Source organism: Globicephala melas, chromosome 2 (assembly GCF_963455315.2).
Source record: "Globicephala melas chromosome 2, mGloMel1.2, whole genome shotgun sequence".
NCBI lineage: Eukaryota > Metazoa > Chordata > Mammalia > Artiodactyla > Delphinidae > Globicephala > Globicephala melas.
Window position 1 is genome coordinate 144,856,059 of NC_083315.2, and position 14,569 is coordinate 144,870,627.

At 50.8% G+C, this 14,569-nt stretch overlaps 1 protein-coding gene and 1 pseudogene across 2 annotated transcripts in view; one reads left to right on the forward strand and one right to left on the reverse strand.

Moving 5' to 3' along the window:
• Positions 1-818: 818 nt before the first annotated feature.
• Positions 819-4,869, reverse strand: LOC132596871 (large ribosomal subunit protein eL21-like; annotated as a pseudogene).
• An 8,738-nt stretch (positions 4,870-13,607) lies between these two features.
• GALNT16 (polypeptide N-acetylgalactosaminyltransferase 16) overlaps positions 13,608-14,569 on the forward strand; it is a 98,887-nt gene continuing 97,925 nt past the window's right edge. The window contains exons 1-2 of one of the 2 annotated variants that reach the window (XM_060294943.1): positions 13,608-13,797; positions 14,196-14,475. In XM_060294943.1, the coding sequence (XP_060150926.1) occupies positions 14,299-14,475 (177 nt within the window). In that variant the 5' untranslated portion in view covers positions 13,608-13,797; positions 14,196-14,298. Of the gene's footprint in view, positions 14,476-14,569 lie in introns of both variants that reach the window. The other variant, XM_030855348.2, reaches the window with a different exon arrangement.

The following is a 14,569-nucleotide window of genomic DNA, read 5'->3' on the forward strand; positions in this document are numbered from 1 at the left end:
GGTTAACTCCCAGGGAGACTTGAGAGGTCTCAGGGGCCTGCCTCTGTATAACCCTGACCTGCCTGGGACTTGGTCCTGCTTACCTTTGCCTGGCCACCGGTGAGACGGGACATGTGCAAAATGTAAAGTTTGTATTTTATAAACTGCTGAGAGACATTTTTCCCATTTCCGATATATCCATTCCCTGTGACCTGGCAGGAAATACATTTTCCATTCCATCCTTGTGCTTAGTTTCAGTCCCAAAGGGGTATAGTGTATTGGCTTTTCTTTGTGTAGCACAGATTTATTTGTACCAAGTATGCTAAACTTGAGGCTCTTTTCACAATAATCACTTCGATGTAGACGTGAGCCCCCATTTTCTACCAAATTGGGGGCATTTTGTTGATGTTTCAGAAAAAATGACCAGATAGCCAAAAGAGAGGCTAAAGTATATTTCTCTGCCCCCTCCTAGACGGACCCTAACTTTATCTAAAATGTTGACATCTTTTGTTAAATCTCATAGAGCCAACTGGAGCCCCAGTCAGCTGGCTTAGTTCCTGTCTAATCAAGATCTGTACGTTTGGCCCTGGAGGTTGGGTCAGCCTGAGCCGTAGCACACATGGCTCCCTCTGAGTTCTCGGATACAATGAGCAAGACTAAAGTTGGCTCAGAAAAGGAACAGAAGATGACTTGGGGTTAGTTTTTCCTTTTTTAAATGTTATACAAGTGCAGAGAGTTGGCTGCCATCCCCCTCTCAAACCATCAGCAGAGCTTGACCTTGGCCAAGATTTTGCCTCATCCTCTCGGCATTTTAGCATCGAGTTGCGTTTCAGCCGTGGAATGCTTAACCAAAAGCACATGCTGTAGTGGTAGTTTCCAAAGAGCAAGTTTTTGCAGGAAGTCCGCAGCGTGTTTTCTCAAAACAACAGTTTTCTCCGAACCGCCAACCCAATAAACCCCCAAATGGTGATTCTTTGGTTTATTTGTACACAAAGCTGGGATTTTTGTTGCTGTTAATAATACTTTATTGGAGTACAATATAATGAACATATAATAAAGTGTACAAATTTTAAAAGTACAGCTCAGTGAATTTTTACAAATGTATACACCCGTGTAATTATTAAGGGCTGGAGTTTTTTATATTACATGAAACATACATCCTGGTGATGTACAGCTTGGCGTTGGGAGGTTGTCCATTCATCTAACTGAGCAGATTACTGTAACGCAGCAAATCCAGGTCAAAATGCGGTAACATTTGGTGCTTCTGAGTCTGGGCACTTTGCCCTTTTGTCACACCTAGGGGACTTGGGTGCTGCAAAGCTTGGTGATGTTTGTTTTTAACAAGTTACTTTTAAGAATAGGTAATATGTGCACATAGTACAAAATTTCTTTTTAAATGTATAATGAAAAAGGAATCTCCTCCCCGGTCCTTTCCCTCCCTGACAATAACCACTGTTACTATTACTTCTTCATTGTGCGTCCTTCAGAGAGAGACAGAGACAGAATGTGAATGTGTGTGTGGCGGGGGGGGTTGGTTTTTTTTTTTAAGTCTCAGGTTTCTTCTTTGATTGCTAAATAAGAATTTCTCTGCCCTTCTCCCCATACTCTAGGCTCTAGTCTAGGGCATTTGTGCAGCCTCAGTAGGATTAATCCTATTTGTCTTGTACTGTAAAGTTCATACTCTGGATCTGTCGTCTGGCTTCAAAGTCCGTGGTTCTCACAGGATTGGCCATGAGTTGATAATTGTCTAGGCTGGGTTTTTTGTTTCTTTTTCACAGTCCAGGCCTTTTATTTTCTTTACACCCATCATGCCATGAATTCATAGGGAATGGGCTCCAACAGTTCAGGCTCCTTTCCATTGGTTCTCACGAAGTGTGCTTCTCTGGGTGGAGCAGGCTGGTGCTTCAGTTGAATCCAAGTACCTTTCTCTTTGGCTTCCTTCTTTTTCTGATCATTTTCCTTCACCCGTTTCAGGAAGCTATCTCGGCTCTTAGAGTGCTTAATATGCTCGATATGCACGTTAATTCTCTTGGCAAGAATCTTGCCCTTAACCTGTTTGTTTACAATGATGCCAACAGCATGCTGGGTAACATTTTAGACTCTCCCAGTTTTGCCATGGTAACATTTGCGGGGCATTCCTTTTCGAACAGTGCCCATTCCCTTGATATCTACAATATCACCTTTCTTGTAGATTCGCATGCATGTGGCCAAAGGAGCAACTTCGTGTTTTCTAAAGGGCCTAGAGAACATGTAGCGGGTGCCCCTCCTCTTTCCCTTTGTGTTGATCATTTTGGCGAATTACTGGAAGATGGCTGTTCCGGCCGAAAAGAAGTAGGCTGGGTTTTTTACATTAGGCTTTCTACTTCTTTTAATATATATTTGAAATTTTCTGTAATAAATTTTTTTAAAATTCTTATTTCTTTAGCAGTAGCTCCTGCAACACACCTGTCTGCTTAAGTTTTGCGTTTGTTTTAAAGTAAGGTTTAAATTGCAACCTAAAAGCAAACCATAGATGGATCTCTAGATAGTCCCATCCTCCGCCCCCTACATCCATCCAAATCAGTCATTCAAAATCCCAAAGTTACAAACATGAACGAGGATGATTATTCACTTTCAAAAGCCATCCTTCTTTTTTTTTTTTTTTTTTTTTTTTGCGGTACACGGGCCTCTCTCTGTTGTGGCCTCTCCCATTGCGGAGCACAGGCTCCAGACTCACAGGCTCCGCGGCCATGGCTCACCAGCCCAGCCATTCCACAGCATGTGGGATCTTCCCGGACCAGGGCACGAACCCGTGTCTCCTGCATTGGGACAGGCGGACTCTCAACCACTGCACCACCAGGGAAGCCCCATCCTTCTTTTTAAACATAAGGTTGACTTCAAATTTATTTTGAAAAGCCAGCTTCTCTGGCAGGCAAAATTTCATTTGATTTGTACACTAAGTTTCTCAAGAATGTAAATCTCATGCAAAACAGAGGGCTTATATTCAGCCTTGAAAAGTATTTTATACAATATATGGGCTGAAGAGCCAGGGAAGGAAGAACCTCTCAGACCCACCCTCAGCTGGGGAGAAAGCATAGTTTGCATGGTTTGGCCGCACCTCCTAGCGGCCACCTTATTTTGTACTCCTCTGTGACAGGTGGATGAGGGGTCAGGTCTTCTCCAGATCAGAGATTCCCAAAAGATACACAGCCCGGGGAAAGGTTTTCCAATTCAAATCCCATATGGTTTCCCTAGGGCCATTTTATCCTTGATGTCCTTTCATGCTCTCTACTTTGTCTTGCTGTAATCTGATCACCCAGGGCCTCTCCAGTTATCATTAAATATATTCCCACGGGTCAGGGAGCTCCCTTTGAGCACCCCTTTAGAGCAGCTGTCACATTTGAGCAGCATCTGTTTTCTGACAAGCTTGAAGACTGAATGAAGGAAGTCACTGAGTCTTTCCCAGTGGAAGTGCATGACACAAGTAACCTTTGGGACTGCGATCAGGATGCTGTGAGTTGAGTGGCCTGGCAGCTCGCGTGTGCAGGGAGAGGTGGGTGATTCCTAGATGGGGCAGTGGATCTTCATGGTCTCAGCCCTGTGGTCCATGCAGGGTCCTAACACTAGAATGGTTCCCTAAGCCTTTGGCTCCAGCTCTTTCTGGGCAGGGAAACAGAACGAGGCAAGACGCCTGGTGTGTTTTAAATAGATTTTGCTTGCTGCAGCCAATAAGCCCAATAGCTTGGGAGGTGAGTGACCCTTCCTGAGAGATTTCTGTTGCACCATTTCTCCGGCCTCCAGCCCCACAAGTGCCGACCACCCCCTCCCTTCCTGCTCCTTCCCTCTGACCTAACTCCCTTGCTTTCTGGATGCTTTCTGTTCAGCCCTTTCTGGTTTTAGTATTTATTACACTTCTATTGGCTTTCGCTCTCTGCTTTTTCTTTCCCTGAAGCTGTTTTTCCTCATGCGCTGTATCTTTTCATCTCTTGGAGTCTTGTTTCTGTCCACTCTCTCAAGAGCACATCTCCATCTTCTGCTCCTTGTCCGACGCTGTCATGGCTTCTCAATTGTCCCCTTGCCCCAACCTGGGCTTTATTGACCCTGGCAAGAAAGAATGGCGGGTGGAGGAATCCACCTTGAGCAATCCCAGTTGTGGGACAGGTAGTGGCTCCAGTCTGGGAAGTGGACCTTAAAGATGGCAGCTGTTTCTGGACACGGTGGCAGTGCAGTAGGCAAGCCAGAGGAGGAATCAGAGATGACAGGAGGGGTGGAGTGGCCCAGTACCCATCGCAGGTGACAGTCAGAAAAGGAGGTGGAAGAGGAAGGCCAGGTGGAAGCTGGATGTCGTGAGGGAAAGCTGACGAGGAACTGGCACCGGGGGAGAAAACCAGGGATGTGGGACCCTGCCAGAGATGCTGCAGCCCAGCTCTGCTGAGCAGAGGCAGGCAGAGTGGGGTTGGGGCCAGGAGAAGAGAGCACCTTAGAGACCTTTTCTCCCCACTCTTCTCTGGCCCTTTTGTTCTTTCTCTTTCATGTTTCTGTCTTCATGTTATATTAGCAGCAGAAAACAATACAAAACAAAAGGCAGTCTGGTGACTTCCCTGGTGGCGCAGTGGATAAGACTTTGCGCTTCCAATGCGGGGGGCCTGAGTTCGATCCCTGGCCAGGGAACTAGATCCCACATGCATGCTGCAACTAAGAGTTCGCATGCCCCAACTAAGGAGCTGGCAAGCCTCAACTAAGTAGCCCATGAGCTGCAACTAAGGAGCCCACCTGCCACAACTAAGGAGCCCATGTGCCACAACTAAGGAGGCTGCCAGCTGCAATTAAGACCCATTGCAACTAACTAACTAAATATTAAAAAGAGGGGGGGAAAAAAAAAGAAGAAAAAAAAAAGAGGGAAAAAAAAGGCAGTCTGTCTTTGAAAGGGAATGGCGAGATCTGGAGGATTTAAGGCTGGATGCACTTCCGCCTATGCTGAACTCTTAGGTCCTTTGCCTGTCTGGCTGCTGGGGCCATGAAGGCCAGCCCCTTAATGGAGCACCTTGAATAAAGGCCCTGTACCAGCTTGACAGTCCAGCTGGAGTGCCACCAACAGTAGGAGTGGTGGCACTCCCCAGCAAGGGCAGCCAGCAGTAGTGTGCACCCGCAGACCCCCTCCAGGCACACAGGGCAGCCAGGGGAGCAGGGATGTTGGCTAACCCAGCCAGAGGGCTTGGGCTGAGGGGTGGCTTCCAGCGAATGATGCCAGCCCCATCATGGACTCCTCCCCTGCTAGGAACTAAGCTGCAGAGGGGCCTGTGCTCGAAGAAAGAGAAAGGAAAACTCTTGCTTAAAAAAGTTTTTAATTGAAGAGGTAATAAATGCACGTGGCAAAAAATTCAAAAGGTACAAAAGAATATATGCAGTGAAATCTCCCACGCCCGTTCACTGCGGGTTCCCCTTCTCAGAGGTGTCCCTGGATGTAACAATTTCTTGAACATTCTTCCAATTTCTCCTTTTCAGTTTGCTGTATTCTGGAAATTTTCAGATTCTTCATGCAGTGGAACATTTTAAATTGTCTGGGTGTATATGTATGTATGTAATATGGGCCGGGGGACCCAACGATAATAAAGAAAATTGTATCTCAGTTTATTGCCAATAATTCTTGCTGGGGCAGGGAATGGTTTAAAAAATTAAAATAAGTAAACAGAATCCTAAAATACCAGCACTAGAAAGGACCTTTCAAATTCTTTTGTACCAAAGATCTTATTTGAAACATAAGTAAGGGGTCACCAAGCTAGCCTATGGTACACCTAGGACTAAAACCCAGGTTCCCTACCTCCTAGTCATCCCCGTTGCCCGAGAACATACTAAATGCTCTGTCTTTAGGTAGTGGCCTTTGTAAAGGTATGTGATTCAGAAATGGAAGGAAAGACAAATGCTTGGTCACGGATTTAGAAATTTCCTCCACTGGACACAAATATAGGGAAAGAAATCAGTAATTCCAGGAAAAACCTGAAGTCCAATTCCAACTGAAAAATAGCATGTGCGTGCACACACACACACACACACACAGACACTGGCACTGGCAGAAGACAGAAGACGGACGTCCGTAAAGTCTATTGTCTGTCTCTCCTGCTGAGTCCAGCAGAGGCTGTGAGAGGTGGCACGACCCCCCGCTCTGCTGAAGAACCCGCGGCCCTTGGACTCACTGTCACTGGGATGCAGGTAGAGGCAGGCATCTTTGGGCAAGCGAAAGAAATGCCAACCTAGACTAGAGGAAGAGGACAGTCTGTGCAGGGACATGGGGACAGGGATGCCAAGGGAGAGCAGAAGTTGTGCCTGGCCAGGCCACCATGGAGCCCTGCCACCACTGGTCCCAGGAGCACTGGCAGCCCCAACTGTTTCTACCACCTACCAGGATGAAACACCCCAAGATTTATGTGCTGACAAAACGGCAGCATGATTTTAAAAATTCTCTCTGCTTTCACATCAGCTCCAGACACTGTGTACAATTTCAGTGTCCAAGCCAGACTGATGGGCCTTTTGATCGCTTCAGAGGGTGACTCCAGTGAGACGGGACACGTATGACTATAAACATTGGCTGTAGAAACCCTCAATTGCTTTGAAATGGTAAATTTCCAGGCAAAGTGGATCTGATGTCACACGCCTCCTGCATTAACAGCTTTTTCTTCCTCTTCAATTATTTTGGCTGGTAAGGGAGTGGAAATTACACTTCAGAATATATCGATGGGTATTTTCAGCCTTGCTGAGAGCTTCAAATTATATACCAATCCTGGGAACATTCCCTTAGTTTCCACTTCCCAGTTTCTCAAGGAAAATGGAGGTTTCGATTATAGGCACCATTAGATGGAAGGAAATGCAGGACCAGGACCACGGGTCTCTTTTCAATTCAAATGCTCTCTGGTCTTATCACCTGACCTATTTTTGAGCCAAATTTTGTTCGGCCCTAGGTGTAGAGGTCCATCCTAACATGTACGAGATGATGAGGTTCTTGATAAAAAGACGAGTATGTCTAACAGCCTGGGTCCAGGGCTTGAATCAGGGCATCTGACAGGCAGGGGGAAAAAAAAAAGCCAGTTCTGTCTCTTCATCTTCACACAGGGATCCAAAAGTCCTGATCTCTGGTACACACGGCCTCTCCCCCGTGCTTAGGTGCTGGGTACACGGGCAGCCTCCCAGCTGCGTCTTTGCCCCAGCTGTGTTCTGGTTTTCTCTTCTCGACCTGACTGGCCTCTTCTGCTCTTCACCTGAGGACCAGACCTGGATTTACAGCTCCCTTCCTTGGCAGACCACAGAGAACTCAAGTTCAACTGAACAAGTCTCCCGAATCTGCTCCACGTCCTGTGTCCCCATTTCAGTTAGTGGTTACCTTACACCAAGGTACTTGTCTCCTACGCGAGAAATGTACATGTTATTCTCAGATCCTTTCTCTCGCCTCCACTCCAACTGATCCCCAAATCCTCTGAGTCTAACCCTCTTTCTCTTCTGCTCCAGTGTTTCTGCCCTAACCCAGGCCCACAGCACTGCTTGCTGGGACTGTTGCAAAGTCATTGTAATCCCCCACCACTACTCTCCAGCCTCTTCACTAAAATTTATAACTGATCCTGTCATTCCCTGTTACAAAATCTTGGGTGGCTCTCCGTGGCTTACCAGAATAAGTCCAAACTTCTTACAAAAGCATACAAGACATCTGTTAACTGGCCCATCTACCTCTCTAATCTCGTTACCATCACCACTCCCTACCCAGTACACACCAGCCGCTGACCATTTCCTGGTCTCCCTCCCATACACTTCCACACGTTAGTTCCTTTCTTTGCTCTTCCTCTGTGCAGAATGCCCTTCCACATCTTGTCCACCTGCTTATCCTTAATACTCAGCTCTCCGATGACTCCTTCCTTGGATGGCGTCCCCTTTGTGTTCGACTAGAGTTCTGTTATACCCTTTTGTGACCATCTGTGCCTGTATCCCCATGATCAGTTACCCGGCTCCTCGGGCGGTGGAATCAGGTTTTGTTCGTTTTTGTATTCTTGGAACCCAGAAGTGCTTGGCGTGGTAGGCATTCGAGAAGGAAAGGGAAGAAAGGGACTGGAAATACCACCCTAATGGGCAAACAGGCATTGGCTTACCATCTGAGTGGGCTAGGTGGCATTTTAGTGGGACAGAAAGGGGGGTGGCAACCAGCCTGCTGCCCTAGATACTTATTCATTCATTTACTCATCGCACAGATACTTAGTGAGAGCTGCCATGATGGCCCATGCTGTGCTAGAATCTGGTGATACACAAAAGAAGGCTGCCAGGCCCAGAGGAACTCCCATTCGAGGGCAAGAGACAGGCATGTAACAGGCAGTGGCCTGACATTTTGGGCCAGCTGGTCTGCTCTGAGGATCTTTGCCACTCAGCTCCACAGAGGCTGTGGAGGAGGGGAAGGGGCGAAGGAGACAGGCAGTGAGATAGGGAGGTCAGGTAGGCCTTGCAAAGGGCTCTGCCTCCAGGACCAATTCTGCTGACCGGCTGGCTTTATTTATGCATTTCTCCTTTGTAGGAATTCCTTGCTGTTAAGAAAAAGCATGTGACACATTTCTAATTAGCCCTCTAACTCTGCAATCCTATTATTCCCAAATGTAGCAGCTGGGTCATTTCATGATCAGTAATAACTTTTGTAGTTCCTGCAGTTATTCACCAGATTGGGATCATTCCTTCCCTGACTTCTGGTGGAACCACAGAGGATTTTCTCATCCCCTCATCTGGGGCAGCGGGGTTTGGCTCCCGGCCCCATGGTTGGGGGGCAGCCAGCTGCTCCTGTGGAAGCGCTGGGAGGGAACCTGGGTTACTCGCTACACCGGCCCACACTGACCCAGACGAGTTGCGCCCTTTCTCTGGGTTCTAGTCCTGCACCATCTCTCAGGTGCTTGACTTAAGACAGAAATGCATGCTGCACTGAGTACCCTGCCCATCTTCTTCCCTCCTTCCTTCCACCAACAAATACTAAATGAAGGACTTCCCTGGTGGCGCAGTGGTTTAGAATCCGCCTGCCAATGCAGGGGACACGGGTTCGAGCCCTGGTCCGGGAAGATCCCACATGCCGCGGAGCAACTAAGCCCGTGCGCCACAACTACTGAGCCTGCGCTCTAGAGCCCGCGAGCCACAACGACTGAGCCCATGCGCCACAACTGAAGCCCGTGCACCTAGAGCCCATGCTCCACAACAAGAGAAGCCACTGCAATGAGAAGCTCACGCACCACAACGAAGAGTAACCCCCGCTGGCTGCAACTAGAGAAAGCCCACGAGCAGCAGCAAAGACCCAGTGCAGCCAAAAATAAATAAAATAACAATAAACTTACATTAAAAAAAATACTCAATGAGCATGGACTATATACACCAAGCAGTGTTCTAAGCACTGGGGAGACAGATGAACAAAACATACAAGAACCCCTGCCCTCATGGGGCTTATACTCCAGGGGCAGAAACTGATATAAAAAGCCACGGTTCTCAGACAAACAGAATGATGACTAATAAAGAACTGAGTTCCTTTCAAAGAGCCAGGTCCTCAACTTGATCTATAATGGTTCGTAGAAACTTAACTTATAAAAACCTTTTCCTTAGATACGCTGGTGCATTAAGTGGGGACAGTGGGTAGCATACCTGCCACCTGGTGGCTGGGTGACCTCTGCAGCCATCAGTCTCTTCATCTGTGAGATGGAGAGGGTGGAGCCTTCCTCACAGGGTCGTCGTGAGTGTTCTGAGATGGTGTATTGGCACAGTGTCTGTTTCATGGTAACGTACATTCTGTTCACCATCCCTGGCTCCTCTTTCCTGCTTCGAGCAGACATGGGAGTCCAATCAGTTCCCTTCAGCCTCCTTCTGGACCCCTGCTGCAGATGCAGACAGGACAAGAGGCTCCTGAGGTGCCCCAGAGTCTCGAGGGTAATGGGTAAGCCAGCGAGAATGGACACCCAGCAGAGGCTGCGGCCGTACACTCTGCCTCTCCCCTCCCCCCCAGCCCCACTGAGCAGAGGCTCTGGAAGAGGCAGCCATGCGCCTGTGGGGCAGGACAGTCATCCCTGTCGGAACCTGGGTGTGGCTGAAGAGGCCTGTCTGGGGTCTGTTCTCCTTCGCGGCCCAGGTGAGCAGTCCCCCGCAGGTGCCCTGGCGGGCCCTTCGGGAGTCCCCGTCACCCCAGCAGCCAGCAGCACTGCCTGTGAGAGTGGGCCTCCAGGGGACGCCAGTGGTTACCAAGCACTGGATTTTACTTGCTTCATTTCATCCTACCTTTCCCAACAATGCTGCAAGTTAAGGGCTGTCACTGCCCCATTTTACCGTTGAGGAAACTGAGGCTAAGAGAGGGAGTAAGAATTTGCCCAAGCCACTCTAACATGTGACGGAACCAGCATGTGAATTCAGGCTGTCCAGCTCCAGAGCTCGGGCTTCACACTGACCTATACCCTTTCTGCCCTCTGTTAACAACCCCAACCCCCAAATCCGCACATCAAATTCACAGGAGCAGACAGCTCCCTGGGACCTCTGGGAGCGCCGGGGCCACAGGGCACTCTGCCCAGCTTACCTGAGTGCTGGCTTCAGCGGCTTTAAAGAGAAGGGGACCGTGCCTGAGAGCAGTGACAAGGGAGACAACTGCAAGTCCAAAATGGCACAGCTGGAGGGACCTTGGAGGTCATCTCTCGGCAACCCTTCTTTTACCGAAAAGAAAACGGAGGTCCAGAGAGGGAAGTGAGGTGCCTACATGCAGAACTTCTACCACCCTGCAGACTGCCCAGTGGGCTCAGAAGCCCGGCACTGGTGCCCAAACACCGGCATGGAAAATGGATTCGAACCCAGTCCCTCCACCCACCTGTTGTATGACTCTCAGCGATCGAGGGCTTCACTGAGCCTCAGCGTCCTCTCCTGCAGGTCGCGGGGGCTTTAGAGATAATGTGTGTGAGATGTCAGCACAGCAGCTGGCACCTGCTAGGTACTCAGTGAACTGTAGCTATTATTATCACTCTTGTTGGTTTCGAAGTTCAATGATGTTAGGCAACACTACCTCTCTTAGGTGTTGCTTTGATTCTGTGGTTCTGCTAGCTAGGCCCAGAGAGGGAACAATGTTCACAGCCACCTCTGAACGCTGAAATCCATCTCAGGGAGGGCTAAGGCTCAGCTCTGTGCCTCATTGGGATTAGAATCTGGAAGAATGACCGTGGGCTGTAGCCGAGGTGGCAGCTGCAAGTTCCCAGCTCTTCCAGCGTGCCTGTGCCTTGAGACCCATCACTCAGCCTCTGTCTATATCAAATTTCTGTGAGTCCAGTGAGCGAGGTAATCACCTGCCACCTTACCTCCACCACCCACACCCAGGGAAGTTTATTGTGCTCATTTAAGGAAGGGCTAGCTATGAAGTCTAACACCTTCCAGAAAGGCTACACTCCTAGGGGTTTTGGGGGGTTTTCTTCGTGGTGGGGGGTGAGTGGAGAAGACTTCTCTCTGAGACAGAGCTACCTGGCGGTGACAATTTGCTGCAGATGTACAGCATCCTCACCACTGAGCTCTGAGGAATAAGGGGTAAGACTTGTAGAAACCTGCCAAGTTCCAGCTCCTTCTTCCCTCCCTCTCCTCATGGAGCCCTCCTTCTGGAGCCATCAGTAACCCATCAGACTGAGTTCGGTTTGGCATGGTCCAGCTTCATCCTCCATGCCTAGGGGTGACTCTGGAGCCTCTCACTATGGGTTGATGTGATGTCTTTGGATCCCACATCCTCTCACCTGGTTCTTTCAAGACCAAAGGCAGCTAGACCTAATAGACCAGGCTGGGATGAGAGGAGCAGCCTATATCAACAAAGGGTCATTCCCCAGGTCTTCCCACCTGGCTGACCTGAGAGCCTGTATGGGGGTAGGGACACCAGAAGGGCAGTGCCCTTACGTTTCCTCGTCATCTAGAGATGGCTGTGGGGCCTGATTCCTAAGGAGCAAGTCTCCCTAGCTTCCCACAGAGGACATGACCACTGGGTCTGCCCCATGATTGCTGCAGAAACAAGCCAGTGGCTTGACAGGGGTTATCGTGGTCTATGGAAATGAATCCTGGTTCCCTACTGCAGTCTAATTAAACTCCCCAGGCAAGGGAGACCTGGGAGAGCAAGGCTGGCCTGCATCTCCACACCATCTCCTATTGCTCCCGACTGCCACGCAGCTCATGCCTCAGATTCCCTGATATTCTTCTTTTTTTGCGGTACGTGGGCCTCTGACTGTTGTGGCCTCTCCCGTTGCGGAGCACAGGCTCCGGACGCGCAGGCTCAGCGGCCATGGCTCACGGGCCCAGCCGCTCCGCGGCATGTGGGATCTTCCCGGACCGGGGCACGAACCTGTGTCCCCTGCATCGGCAGGAGGACTCTCAACCACTGCGCCACCAGGGAAGCCCGCCCCGCTATTCTTATAGATTTCTTTGTGAGGCCCTCTTTTACGTGTCCCCTTCTTTCTAGGGTCACTTTCTTGGTAGGGCCATTTTTGGACTTGTCCTCGTGGTTAGTCTTCTGAGTGAGGAAAGGGTATTGCAGTTAAAACAATGACTTTTCTGCAGCAAAAAACCCATTCAGGTTTTCTTCCTTCAATTCACTTCACTCCAACCGAAGTGTACTGAGCAGCTATTACAAAAGTGCTTCAGTCCTGAGTGCTGGAGAAACAGGGAAATGCTGATGGGGGTGGTTGGGGGAAAGCATGAACTGTGACCTCACCATCTGCCTGATTCCCGAGGTAGCTTCATTCAGAGGCCAGGACCTAATGTGGTCCTTCAGATGAGCCAGTGCCCAGGAGTACCAGCAGGATGCAAACAGCCTGACAACCCTGTGTCTCACATGAAAGGGCTTCCTGAGTCCAGACTCGCCCAGCCTGACCAACTTCAACTCCCACCAATAACTTCCCAGCATCCTGGGCCGTGGCACCGCCAGGTAGATCTCTTCCTTGAAAACATCAAGTACTTTCATCCTCTGGACCTTTGCTCATGCTGTTCACGCAGCACATCCTGCCCTGTCCTCCCTTTCCTGCCTCTTAAGAATTTATTCAAAGGAGTTATCTACCTTCTGTGAGAAGCCTCCCCCTAAGACCACCTCGCAATACAATATTTTTCCTCTGTGATCCCTGCTTAGTTTGTTTATTTCACATCTGAGTGTCTGTTCTGTCCCTGACACTGTGCTGATCTCCTAGAACTAATTTAGCCCACCTTGCCTTCTGCCCGGAGTTGAGAGTAGTTCACATCAGATTCTCAGTGCCACCAGGGCTGGAGCACAATCTCAATGATTTCTGTGTCCGTGTCTCTCAACACGGTGTTTTGCACTTTGTTCAAAGTGTCAGACGGAGAGGTGGTTTCTAGACTGGGCTCTGCCCGCTAATTAGTCGTGTGGTCTCCAGCGAATCTTCCAGCCTCTCTGGCCGCCTTCCTTCTTCCTGATGAAATGGTGATGATAATACCCCAGGGTTGTCCAGGGGACAACGAGGCGGGGTGGAAAGAAGCATCATGAAAGCTGGGAGCCCCAGGCCAACGGAAGAGGGGGGGGTGGTTGTACCCCCATTCTCCTTTCACTGGCTATGAAACAGCGTCTCTTCCCCTTCGCTCTCTTCGAATGTCAAGTGCACCAGCTTCCAATCCCTCCTCGGGGCGGGACCTCCGGCGGCTCGGAATCCTAGGCTGCGGAGGATTCCGGTGCAAACTCCAGACTCTCCTCCCGCCCAGCCGTCCCTTTCCAAAGACACGCCGAACACACCTTAAACCCTGTTCCAGAGCGCAGTTCAGAGCGCAGTCCAGAAAGGCAGCTCCGCAGCGCGGGCCCGGGCCGGGGTCGCGCATCTCCAACCGGTGACTCAGGGCCGCTCGGTCCGGGGGTGGGTGGAGGTAGGCGGGACAGACCAGGGCCGCGCGCGGGCAGCCGCCAGGAGCTCGGTCGCCGAGCCGTTGGAGCCGAGACTGGCTCTGGCCCGTCGCCATTCCGCCGCGGGCGTCTGCCTCGCCGGGCCTTCCTCCGGCGCCGCTTTGCACCCGCTACGCTCCTCTCTCGGGGCGCAGCGGCCCCGCAGCCGGCCGGGGCTGGAGCGGGGGGCGGGCTCTGCGCGCGAATGAATGGGTGCCCGCGGGAGGCGCGCGCCTCGGACTGAAGGGCATTAGGACCGTGAGGATCGCTCCGTGCTCCTGTCTCTCCCTATCCCCCCCCCCAACCCCCCACCTCTCTCCTTTTTCTGCTCTGCGGGACTGAGCAGCCCGGCGCGAGCGAAAACAAACAGCTGAGGCTGCGAGTGCCCCCGCCCCGGCTCCAAGAGCACGCCGGCCCGGGCCCCTACTCCGGGCGCCCAGCCGCCCACCATGAGGAAGATCCGCGCCAATGCCATCGCCATTCTGACCGTAGCCTGGATCCTGGGCACTTTCTACTACTTATGGCAGGACAACCGAGCCCACGCAGCATCCTCCGGCGGCCGGGGCGCGCAGAGGGCCGGCGGGAGGCCGGAACCGCTCCGGGAGGACCGCACCATCCCGCTCATTGTGAGTACGCGTTGCGAGCCGAGCGGCCGGCCGGGGAGCCGCGGCGCGCGTCCTAGCCCCGCGCGGCAGCAGAGGGCGAGAGGCCAGGCCGGGG